This window comes from Castor canadensis, chromosome 17 (genome assembly GCF_047511655.1).
Source record: "Castor canadensis chromosome 17, mCasCan1.hap1v2, whole genome shotgun sequence".
Taxonomy (NCBI): domain Eukaryota; kingdom Metazoa; phylum Chordata; class Mammalia; order Rodentia; family Castoridae; genus Castor; species Castor canadensis.
Genome location: NC_133402.1, coordinates 1,296,396 through 1,309,007, shown reverse-complemented (window position 1 = coordinate 1,309,007; position 12,612 = coordinate 1,296,396). Strand labels below are relative to the sequence as shown.

At 45.8% G+C, this 12,612-nt stretch overlaps 1 protein-coding gene across 5 annotated transcripts in view; it reads left to right on the top strand.

Annotated features, from left to right (window-relative positions):
• Nucleotides 1–12,612, top strand: part of Ift140 (intraflagellar transport 140) — an 88,531-nt gene that overhangs the window by 35,623 nt on the left and 40,296 nt on the right. For all 5 annotated transcript variants that reach the window (XM_074059200.1, XM_074059199.1, XM_074059198.1 and 2 more), the window contains 4 exons: nucleotides 1,041–1,171; nucleotides 3,655–3,823; nucleotides 5,889–6,020; nucleotides 10,700–10,899. In XM_074059200.1, the coding sequence (XP_073915301.1) occupies nucleotides 1,041–1,171; nucleotides 3,655–3,823; nucleotides 5,889–6,020; nucleotides 10,700–10,899 (632 nt within the window). The remainder of the gene's footprint in view (nucleotides 1–1,040; nucleotides 1,172–3,654; nucleotides 3,824–5,888; nucleotides 6,021–10,699; nucleotides 10,900–12,612) is intronic.

The following is a 12,612-nucleotide window of genomic DNA, read 5'->3' as shown; positions in this document are numbered from 1 at the left end:
TAGTAAAGCCCACCTCTGGGTGTGTCTGTGAGGTCATTTCCAGAGAGGACTAAGAAGGAAAGGCTCACCCTCACTGTGGGCAGCAACACTCCACACACTGGGGGCCTGGATGGAATTAAAGGGGAAAAAGGAGAGAACCTTCCAGCACAGGGCATTCTTTTTCTCTGCTTCCTGGGTGCCATGATGTAAGCTGCTCTGCCACCTCCTCCCTGTCATGATGTGCTGAAACCGTGAGCCAACATAAATCTTTCTTCCTTTAAATAGTCTGTCAGATATTTTGTTATAGCAATGAAAAACTGACTAACACATTCAGCATAACATCTTCAAGGTTCATCTATGCTGTATAATTTGTCAGTGTTTCCATTATTTTCTTGTGGTTTTGTTGTATGAATACACCAAATGTTGTTCATCTGTTCATCCATCCGTGGACACTTGGTGTCTCCCCTTTCTTGATATTGTGAATGGTGCTGCTGTGAACTTGAAATGGAACCACCAGCTTGGAAAGCTCCCAGGATCCCCTTGTTGGCAGGAGCTGAGCAGTGGGCATTGTCCTTCTTCCCCAGGGTCGCAGGGTGGCTGAGCATCACAGTGGTCCCACTACTGGCCTCTACTCACCACCTTGTATGCCAGCCCCTACATGTGTCCAGCCATCATCCATTTTGTAAAACTTGATTAATTTGTACTCAGCTGTGTAAGAGTTGCTTTATCAGAATCCAGATTCCTTCTGGTTCCTTAGAAATCTACCTTAGCTAAAAAAACAAAAACATCTCTGGTCGATACTGAGAGCAGCAGGGCACAGCGTTTTAGCATTCATTTTCAGTTCTATGCGTTTACAAAGTAAAGCTCAAAAACTGTTTCAGTGGGCTAAAGAGAAGTTAATGTTCGAATTATGTATTTTGAAAGTACGACACTCCCTGGAAGCCAGTGTGGCTAACAGCAGGAGTGGTTCTCTCAAGCGTGCTATGTTGGGCCTTGGGCACAGGCCACATGGTTCTGGCCCAAGTTGCTCTCTGACCTGTCTTGTTTCTTTTCTTCTCCAGACTGATAACAGCCCTGATTCCAAAATCTGCTTCTACGACATTGAAATGGACACAGTGACTGTCTTTGATTTCAAGACTGGACAGATTGATCAGAGAGACATGCTCCCCTTTAGTGGACAAGGGACTAACAAGTAAGATTGTGGTTGAGTGGATTTTGTTGAAGACAATATTTGCTTACTTCTCAACTTCCAGGTAGGTTGTTGCTAAGTTAATATTTCAAACTTCACGGGATCTCATGACAGTTACTAGTAGTAAAAACAAAAGTAAAACAGAAACACACTTAAGCAGTTGAGGTAGATTTGAGTCTTTGGTCTCTGTCCTCCAGAGTGCAGGTTCTAAAATTGGCCAAGTGGAAACTTGAACTTGGGAAGGACTCTAACCGAAGTGTCTGTACAATAGCCCAAGAGTCCCAGGACTGAGGGAGATGGTGGCGGTGGCGGGGGGGAGGGAACCTTAGACTCATTATCATTTCCAACAGGAAAGAGGGCCCTTGTCTTTGCAGAGAATGTATTTCTAGGAAAAATAATTGTCTTACCCAGAGGGTTAGTGTACCATATCTGAGTAGTTCCTTCTGCTACTGAGAACATGTTCATAGGAATTCAGGTCCTTACAGCATTTCACTACCACCCACATTTAATTCTGTGTAAGTAAGGCAGGAAATAAGCAGAAACACAGGGTATGTACAGCAAAACATAAAGTGGAAACCTTTAGACTTGGATCAGTGGCTCACAGAACAGCAGAGGAATTGCATGTTGGAGTCAGTGGCTTGTTTTTTATGTCCTTTTTTGTGCTTCTCTGCTACTTTTGCTAATTTTTTTGTTGTTTCTTTATTTGATTGCTTAAAGTGCTAAGGGTCAAACCCAGAGCCTTGTGCATGCTAGGAAATGTCTGCTGCTGAGTTAGACTCCCAGCCCCACTCTTGCTAGTTCTAACAGATCCTCCATCCTGGCACATCTCCTCTTGCCCAGCCTCCTCTGAATCCTGACCACCCACCTTCCTCATCAGTCCTGTCTCTAGACCCTCACACTCCTGCTAATGCCCTAGTTTAACACCCCCGGCTTCCCTTCCCACCTAACTAAGCCCCAGTCCTCCCACTTCAGAGCACATTCGCTTGAGCATCTCGCCCCTGTGAGTCAGCCACAGCCGTCGCCCATTTCCCAGAGCGCAGGTTCTCACGGTGGCACCACTTTTCTCCGCATCCAGGTTTACTTGGGTTTTTTTTGTTTTTGTTTTTGTTTGGTGGTACTGGAGTTTGAACTCAGGGCTTCATCCTTGCTAGACAGGTGTTCTACCACTTGAGTCACTCTGCCAGACCTGCCGTCCAGGTTTAAAACCTCAGAACAAACCTTTCCTCTCGACTGTCCATGACCAAACTCTAGCTTTTCTGTTCTGGGGGCTTATACCTTGAGCCACTCCACCAGCCCTATTTTTGTAATGGGTTTTTTCAAGATAGAGTCTTCTAGAAAGTATTTGCCTGGGCTGGCTTTGAAACACGGTCCTCCTGGTCTCTGCCTCTGGAGTAGCTAGGATTACAGGTGTGAGCCATTGGCACCTGGCTGTGAAATGTCTTTTCATTCATGCTTTTCTCTCAACTCTCTGCCTGTTGTTCCTGTCTTCTCTCTCTCTCACTGTTTTTTTTTTTTTTTTTTTTGGAGATGGGGGTCTCTTGAACTATTTGCCTGGGCTGGCCTTGAAACACAATCCTCCTGATCTCAGCCTCCCAAGTAGCTAGGATTACAGGCAGATTACAGGCATAATCTACTGATACCCAGCTTGACTTCTCTTTTTGAAAGTGACAGCCTTCTTTCTGTCTATTCTGTGTCCCTTGCTAGGCCAGTCTAACTTCAAAGAAACCAACTTGTGTCTGGTACCCTGTGGGCAGTCAATAAACGCTCCATCCAAAATACTGTGCTTGTCACGTTGGCCCTGCATTCCATGCAGAACTTATGTGGGGCAGGGCCCACAGGCACAACTCCAGTGTTGGTGCTGTGGCATCAGTGAGGGATGCATGTTTCCTGTAGGACCTGGTGCTCTCCTGCACAGCAACCCCAGACCATGGGCTCAGCATTCCTACCTTCCACCCTGGGCTCTTCTGGGGATGGCATGCACGGCTCACTGTCTCCCTCACCTCAGGCAGCTTCTTTCTTTTGAGATTGGGTCTCATTGTGTTGCCCAGGCTGGGATCGAAACTTCTGGGCTCAAGCAACCCCCTCCCTCAGCCTCCTGTAGTTGGAACTACAGGTGTGTACCACTACATCTGACTTCCTTTGAGATATTATCCATTCTTTGCCGTGCAGTTCCTTTTGTCTCTCTATAATACTCAAGCAAGTTCTGGGCCAAAAAACATGGGGTTTTAGAGATGAGAGAGACTAAAGTAAAAATGGGCAATGCCACACAGGGTCACCTCTGGGTCCTCTTCATACATCATGCCCTGTGTTCCTCAAACTAGATGTCACCATGACCTTTTCATCTAATTCCTTAAAGTCTGGAGGAGTGTTCTGACAAGATGTGCGACTGTGCAGAGGTACAGAGAGAGACTGTGGCAGTTACAGTGACTGAGGCCCTCTTGAGTGAGCTCTTCTCGGTTAGAGACAGATCTTCCCTTCTGTTTTAGGAGCCATGTCTTTGAGGATGAGAGACTAATGAATTACATTCCTGTGAACCATTTCTGGGATCAAAGTGAACCCAGGCTTTTTGCGTGTGAGGCCATGCAAGAGGCAACAGGAGCCCAGCTGCAGGCTGCAGACAAGCAGCCCCATGGAGAGGACAGCACCCGTCACACGGTACCTACTGCTTTCCTGCATTGTATCTGTTTATACACAGCTGGTGACCATTCGCCAGATGTAGGGTTTGCATGACATGGCTTATGGGAGAACTAGTGGAAAAATTCATGCATGTGGAGTAAAGTGTCTGCCTCATGCTTCCCACTGAATGAGCATCACTGTCATGTTAGGACTCTTTCCTTGGCTGACGGTGGTCAGACCCATGTTGGGCCACATGAAAAAAGCCACAGTGTGGGGTGAGTCTCTTCTCAGGCTCACGCGGTGGACTGTTCCACGCCCTCTGGTCTGACTCTGAATGTTGTTTTCTTGGTTCTTTTATCTCAACTATTGCTATTCTTTTTCAAGAGCAGAGCTTCTGCCAGGCACCAGTGGCTCATGCCTATAATCCTAGTTACTCAGGAGGCAGAGATCAAAACCAGCCCAGGCAAATAGTTCATGAGATCCTATCTTGAAAAAGACCCATCACAAAAAAGGGCTGGTGGAGTGGCTCAAGGTGTAGGCTCTGAGTTCAAGCCCCAGTACTGCAAAAAAAAAAAAAAAAAAGAGCAGAGCTCCTTATTGAAACAGTCAGTATGAACTAATCCTTCACGTGAGCATGTGCCAAAATTAAATCTGAGACAGGAGCCATGCTCCCTCATCTGTTCCTCAACATTCCAGTCCCTCAGACAAGACACAGCCCCACCAGGGAGCTTCCCCACCTCTTCCCTCACCTCAGTGTTCCCCACTTCTATAGGACTCACAAGCCCTAGAGCTGTACACTCACAGGGGCTAGGACTTTCTGACATGGTCTAAGTCTTACGTTTTGTGGGACATCAGATGTCCCTTGGAAAGACCAGCGATCTATGTGCCTGTATAACCCACCTCATCCCCTGCCTGAGAAATCTGTGCATACAGAGCAGCCTGTCCTAAAACTTCAGGACTGGAATCCATACCAAAGGCCAATATGGTGAGAGTATGCCCCTGAGATCATCCAGAGTCATTGTCAGCGCCCCAAGATTCTCAGAAGCAAATCCTGTCCTTGATCCTAAAACACTAAGTGGTAAAACATATCATTGTGGCTTCTCTATCATTGGAATGAAAGAAACAAAGAAATTGCTGGAGGAATTTTCTTAAAGTTAGACAGCAAGGTGACAAGTCCAGGGGCAATGAGAACAGCAAATGATAACTAGTGGAAGAGGAAAATGTGTCAATGGAAGTTTATTTCCTGGCCATTTGATCAGGTAGTTCCTTTTGTCTTTTTCGAGGATGATGTGTTTGTAAGAGTTCACACCACAGTAGTGAGGAAAGGCTCTGTGTTCTCTTCACCTCATTATTTCCTGTTTAGAAGCAACTGCAGAAGCAGGAAGGCAATCCTGGCGTTGCTTATTCCATTCTCAGATGACAAGGTCCAACAGAAACTTGAGTTCTGTATTGTGCACTCCCCATTCCTTAAAAGCAGAGTGAAGAGCCTTTTTGTCATCATTAGCATTGTTGAATTTTTAAATCAGAGTAAAGAAACCAAAGGGGAGATCTTTTAAAACACAAGAGCTTTGTTTTTTTATTATTGGACTGGGGTTTGAACTCAGGGCTTCACACTTGCAAAACCGCTTGAACCATACTTCCAGTCCATTTTGCTCTGATTGTTTTGGAGATGCAGTCTCACAAACTGTTTGCCCAGGCTGGCCTCAAACTGCAATCCTCCTGATCTCAGCCTCCCAACTAGCTAAGATTACAGGTGTGAGGTACCAGCACCTGGCACACGAGCTCTTTTGAAGTTCTTCATCAACTCAGGTGTGAATAATTAGTCATTCAGGGGGTCTTTTGGTCTCAGCCTTCTAGAAGATGCCTCAGTTCTTCCAAAAAGGGGCAGAGAAGAGGCTGAGAAGCCCTGCCAGTGATGGTGTGGTGACCACATGCCTCGGGAAAACCTGATGCTTTGTGTGGGGGGGGGTTGTGGGGCAGTGTTCTTCTCTCTGTGTTTTCTGGGTTATGTAAATGTCCTGGCAGTGAAAACAGAAACTTGTAGGAAAATAGAAAATTATATTGCTGAATTAGAAACAGAACAATATTGTCCTTTCTTTCCCAGGAAGATGTTTTGATTCTATCATTCTTCACTTCTGAAGAGCATGGTTTCCTGCTCCATGACAGCTTCCCCCGGCCTCCTGCCTACCAGAGCCTTCTGGGGATGGAAGTGCCCCATTATTACTTCACAAAAAAGGTGCGAGTCCATGAGATCTGTGCAGGTACTTTTTGTCCTCCCCTCTGTCTGGCTGGGTTGTTCTGAGCGTCTCCAGGGCACACAGGTGAGCTAACCCTTGAGGTTTCCTGGGCTCATCTCTCATGAAGTCATCAATTGTATCACCTCAAGTCCAGGGAATATGGAGGTCTCCTGCATTCAGGGACATTAGCAGTGACTTTGCTTTCAGAATGGACAGAAGTGATGCTGGTGAGCAGCATCCCCTGGGTGTGACTCAGGCAGGACTTGATACCCTTCCCTCCTGGCTTGACTTCTGAAGGCATGACAACTTTCAGCTCTTCTGTCTTTTCTTTGTTTATTCTGTCTGGTATTTTTGGCTTTTGCTTGGTTTTGGTTTTTTTTTTTTTTTTTACTAGTACTTGGGGCTTGAGCTCAGGGTCTTATGCTTGCTAAATAGGCACTCTACAATTTGAACCATGGCCCCAGCCAAGTTTTTTTTTAATTATATATTCCTGTAGTCACCATAAGAAATTCAGGTACTACAAATAAAGAAGCAAAAACCAGAGATAATACAATTTCCATAATTCCAGCTCAGAGATGGTCACTGTGAGCCAGCTGGTGCCTCCTTCCAGGAGGTTTCTATATTTATGAGTAAACAAGACACATGCTCATAGTTGTTTTTAAATTTTTGATAGAATTGGGTCATTTTCAGCACAAATAAACACATTCCCCAGCCAGGTTTGTTTTGTACAAGTTCTTTACCTTTCCTGGGACATAGTCCATCTCCAAGGTCCCTTCTCGACCTGAAACTGAATCAGTCTCTGGTTCTGAAACAATGTGCAGATTGAAGTGTGCACGGCAGATCTGCATCTGCCGTAAGAGTATCCTGAGTCCAGGCAGGCACGCTCACCTGTGAGTGTCTTGTCCATTTGCTTCACCAGCCACCAGTTCTCAAGCTCTGGGGCTCCAGAGTTGCCTAAAGGGCTTTTATTTTATCATTCATTCGTTCATTTGTCCATTCTGGTGCTGGGGGTTGAACCCAGGGCCTCACACATGCTAGGAGGTGCTCTGCCATGCTAAACTACACCCCAGCCTAACTTGAGGCCCTTTTCATCCAGGAGCCTGGTGGACCTACAGGCTCAGGATTTCAGCCTGGGATGGTGCTATTAGTAAGCTCTGTGGACAACCTGTGAGGACTGCAGCAGCTGCTGCCAGGCTTTGATCCCATGGACAGAGGAAGCTGCCCTCCTGCTGGACATTTGTTTTCTGCAACATGTAGACAGCCTCCCTACCAATTCCCTTCCATTGTCACAGAAAAGGGGCTAAATGGTACCAGCTTTTACCTGAGTGTTTCTAGATTTTCACATAAGGTGACCAATGTAAAATTGATCTTAAAAATGAGTTGTGGCCGGGCACTGGTGGCTCATGCCTGTAATCCTGGCTACTCAGGAAGATCACAGTTTGAAGCTAGCCTGGGTGAGTAGTTTGTGAGACCCTATCTCGAAAAAACCCAACACAATAAAAGGGCTGGCAGAGTGGTTCAAGGTGTAGGCCCTGAGTTCAAGCCCCAGTACTGCAACAACAACAACAACAAAAGACTTGTGTTCTTTTCTTATTTTCTACAATTATCCTCTGTTACTTTTGCAGCCAAAGGTGGGGACAGTAGACCATTGGGGAACACATATTGCAGTCCCCTCTGCGTAGGCCAGCAACACAACTGTACTGTGTGGACCGCCAGGCAGTCACAGGTGTATAGGACCCATTGAGGCTCTTCCTAGAGCTCTGTTTCACTTTTGAAGGAGTTGGATAGAGCACATAGGATGGAAGGTGATGCTTCCCTTTGATTTGCGACAATGAAGTGACCGGGTGTAGGGGCTTCTGGTTCTGGGATCTGTCAGACTCACATGTATAGTGGTAGGTCTGGGTATGGTAGGCTCTGATATTACAAGTCACTGTGTAAAGCAGTATTTCACAACCATTAGAGGTTGTCATAGGAGCAGTTTAGATCAGGAAAGTGATGTGATTTGCCAAATTCAGGGGCTCCCTGCTCTTATCAGTGCAGGCTTCCTTAGTTGTCCTGTTTAAAATAGATTTTAGTACCACCGACTAACAATTTTCTCAGTTTCATTCTTATTTTATGTTGTTTATGTGCTTTAATTTCTCTCTGATTTGACAATTCAAAATTTGGGAAAGATCTTTTCAATTCTTTCTATTGAGTTTTCCTCATTCATTTTACATTGTGGTTTTTTGCTTTTTCCTTATATTTTATTCATCTTTTCTTTTTGTCTCTCATTCTCATCTCCCTTTCCGTGCCCACACTCAGCTGTTGTTCCAGAGAGGAGGCGTGTATGATGCAGTCGTAAGTACAGAGCCCAGGTTATCATTTGTCACTTTGATTTTATCATTTCTCTGAGACCCTTTTCCTCCTTCATTTTCTGCTGTGGTGCATGTGCACTGACACTTCCCACCTCACCTGATCACCCATGTAGGGAGCTTTGCTGGGTGGCTGGGACTGTTTGAGCAGGGTGCCATGTCACCTAGCAAAGCCTGAATCTGATGCCCTTTCCCTGATATCTGTGTACAGGAAATGCTTATTCGACTTACATTTGCAATATAGGCAGTTATCAGCTCAGCCTGTACAGTGCTGGCAAGGAGCAGACAAACAGCATTTTGCTTCTTTAAAGGCTGCCCTCATTAGTGCACACTGTAATCCCAGCACTGGGTGGGGCGGTGGGGAGAAGGAGGGCATGGAGGCAGGAGGATCAAGAGTTTAGAGCCAGCCTGGGCTACATAAGGTGAGACTCTATCTCAACAAATATACATACATACATACATACAGAAATACTGCCCTTATTCTGTTTGCCTACAAACAAATTTCTCAGCTCCTTTCCACCAGGTATCCAGTGCCCACACATTCAAGGGTGGTCAGAAAGAGTCCCAACAGTTCTTGGTCCCTAGTACTGTACTGTGTGACCTTGCAGGTTCTCATCTGTTGTGACACAGGATAAATAGTCCCTGCCTCACAAATGCAAGAACCAAAATGAGAGCCAGGCACAATAAATTAAAGATTTCCCCAGTGTGCAAACTGGGTTCTCATTAGACCCATACCAAAGCTATGGTGTTATTGATAGGAAGTCTGGCTGCTTCTTTGCCATTTATTAAACCCTATTGTTTTCTGACACTTTCTCACTCAGTGCAGACCTAGTCCAAACTCTTCAGCTTCCTGCCTGTAGTAACCCAGTTACACACATCCGTGGACCATAAATTCAGGGCCTTTGCTATGCCCTGCTCTGTGCCTAGAAAGTTCTCCCAGCCACAGTGGGGCCTGACAAGCTCTGCCACTTTTAAAGCCCAGGTCAGGTATTGTCTCCTCCCCAGGGCAGTAGGTCAGCCTCAAAAGGAACAGTAAGACTGAGGAGCTCATAAGATCTGAGCTAAGGAAGGTGGCTGAAATTGCTATTACACCACAGATGGCTTACTCCTGTAATCCCAGCCCTTGGGAGGCTAAGGCAGGAAGATTGTGAGTTCAAGGCCAATAAGACCTTCTCTTAAGAAACAAAACATGCCAGGAATGTGGTTCATACTTGTAATCCCAACGACTCAGGAAGTGGAGATCAGAAGGATGGTGATTTGAGGCTAGCTTGGGCAAAATGTTGGTGAGATCCCAGCTACTTGGAAGGGCATAGGTAGGAGTATCACAGTCTGAGGTCAGCTTAAGGCAAAAACACAAGCTCCCTCCTGAAAACTAAAGCAAAAGAGGGCTGGCGGCATGGCTCAAGCAGCAGAGCACCTGCCTAGCAAGCATGAGGCCCTGAGTTCAAAGCCCAGTACTGCAAAAAAAGAAGTCAGGAGATAGCAGATGGAAGACTTGCAGGGGAAGCCTGGCCCAAGGAGGGTGTGTCGTGATAGCCTTCATAGAGAGGAGTGCATGTGCAAGTAAGAGACGGTCCTCAGAGAGAAGGGGTTTGGCCTTCAAGGGAGTGAACTGGGTGCAGAGCAGCAGGTGAAAAGACTAAGAGTAGCAGAAGGAATGGTGATAGGGCAGTGGTCCTCTCAGCAGCCCATGTGGAAGGTACTGGGTATAGAAAGGTACTCAGGTGAGGAGCTGGTCCCATGTGCTGTACTACATGATGACTGTGCTGGAGAACACCAGTGGAGGACACAAAACTCACCCATGCCATCCTTTTGGAAAGTTCTCCCTGAACTCAGGCTGCTGGGTATTTGTTTGATTTTTTTCATATTAAAGTTTGAACTTGGGGCTTTACGCTTGCTAGGCAGCCTTTCTACTATTTGAGCCATAGCCCCAGTCCCCGTTCCTTAATTTTAAGAGACCTCACAGTGATGTATGCATGTCTGACTTGACTTAAAGCTGGTAAAAAGTCTTTACAGTTTATGAAACATACCTGGGAGAAGGGAGAAGAAATAACCGTTTTGGCTGCGAAGAATCTGCTATTTGTGAGTTAGTGCCTCAGAAATGAGTTCACACCTGGACAGCTTTTGTTTACCTGTTATCTGAAACTAGTGATAAAACCCTGTTTATATCAGTGACATAAAAGCTTTCCAGGACTGCAAGGAGACCACTTGGCCTGTGCCCATCTGCAGGTGGATTTTCCTGTGACTGATTTGAATCTAGAGGAGACTGAGTACAGGCATTACCTTTACATATGAACTGACAAGCAAATGGGGCCCTTCTCTTCCAGCCTGGAGAAGCAGAGCGAGAAGAAAGAGTGGATTCTGGGCAACCTGATATACCCCAGATGGTGGCCAAGAAACCCCTACGAGACTTTGTGGGTCTGGAGGACTGTGACAAGCCTACCCGGGATGCTATGCTCAATTTCAGCTTCTTCATCACCGTCGGAGATATGGACGAAGCGTTCAGATCTATCAAACTCATCAAAAGGTAAGGGTTCCATCCACTGAGATGTCCGAAATAATGCACTTAGAGTCTTCACTTTCTCTGTGCCTTCTCAATTAGAGTTTAAAATCATTAACTCTTTGATGCTTGTGTCATGGTATATTTAATAGTCTTTTCATTCAGTGAAATGTCACTGAACTCAGAAATAAAGGATGAGCTTGGCTCCTGGCCTCTGTAGTGCTGGGAGACTTCAGCACTGTTATTTAATCATATTTATTCATTTTAAAGTGCTCAGGATACTTCCTAGTTAAAAGTTCTGTAGGTGCTGAATATCGGTTAAAAAAAATGTGTGATCAGTAAACACTAAAAACAGCAAGGTGAAAATCCAATTTAATCGTTGTGAAAGAAGTAATCAGCCAAGGGTAGTCAGCAAGCACCTTCTTCTCCATTCCTGAGGAATTCAGAAAATCTTGGCAAGACCATTTGACAGATTATAATTTCAAAGGGGCAGAAAAATATATGGAAGAGTGATACCATGGGGAAAGAGAAGTATGAAATTAAGTTGCCTGGAGCAAGCATCAGTTGCAATGATGATTTTGTAATGCAGACGGAGCCTGTCTAAACACTAAAGATAGCTTGGCATGGTAATCCCAGCTCCTCTGGAGGTGGGAAAGGGGAGGATCAGGGTCAAGACTGTCCCAGCTAAAAAGCTGTTGAGACCCCAGCTCAACAAACAAACTGGGGGTGGTTCATGCTTGTAATCCCAGCTATGTGGGAGGCATAGGTAGGAGGATTACAGTCTGAGGCCAGCCATGGGCAGAAACACAAGACCCTACCAAAAAAAAAGCTGGTTGGCGCATGGCTCAAGTGGTAGAGCACTTGCCTAGCAAGCATGAGGTTCTGAGTTCAAACCTCAGTTCTGCAAAAAAAAAAAATCTTTCAAAACAAGCGAAGCCAGGCCTTACTGCAATTGGAAAGGCCTTTCTCCACATGGGGTGCATAGACCAGGACTTTGGGCTTAGCTCAGCCTCTCTTAGATCGCTTTCACTTACTGTGCAGATAAGTGTGCACTGAAATGGACTGTGTGACCATTTTTTAAAACCTTTGTGTAATCATATATAATACTCCCAATTTATTTTAGTGTATAATTAAAAACAAAAACCCCTTGTCAGAAAAGAGTCAAGTGGGAGGAAAGTCTGAACTAAATGCTTGCATTGGTGTGCTATGCCACAGACACAAGTCTGGTCATTTGTGCCGAGTGTGTTGTAGATGGTCAGTCCATAAATGCTTGCCAGGTATTACCTTTATGTGTTTAAAGCACTGACTTATTTCACCATTTGTTCTCACTAAAGACAAATCCCTGGCACACCATAGGCTTTAGAATCTAAGCTGATCATCTTACATTTGGTAGGAAGTTGAGAGCTACAGAGGTAGACTGTCCCTCCTTTGGGACAGTCAGGTGGCCCAGCATCCTACTCCTGGCTTTGCGTGTTCCTCTTCCCACGCATACCTGCTTCCTGCTAGCCATGGCCAGGGGGTGGAGCACCCAGCCAGAGCAGGCATCCCCAGGACAAAGGGCACAGACACGGTCGGCAGTCCTGGGTTCTGTGGGCCAGTGGTGCAGACCTCAGAAGTTCTCTGCCCACCCAGGGAGTTACAGACAGGGAGTGGGCCTGTCTGAAGTCAGTGTGGCCTCTAGAGGTGTTTCACAGTCAACCTAGCACTAGGCTGAAGAGAAGCTCAAGGTTTTTCTTGGGA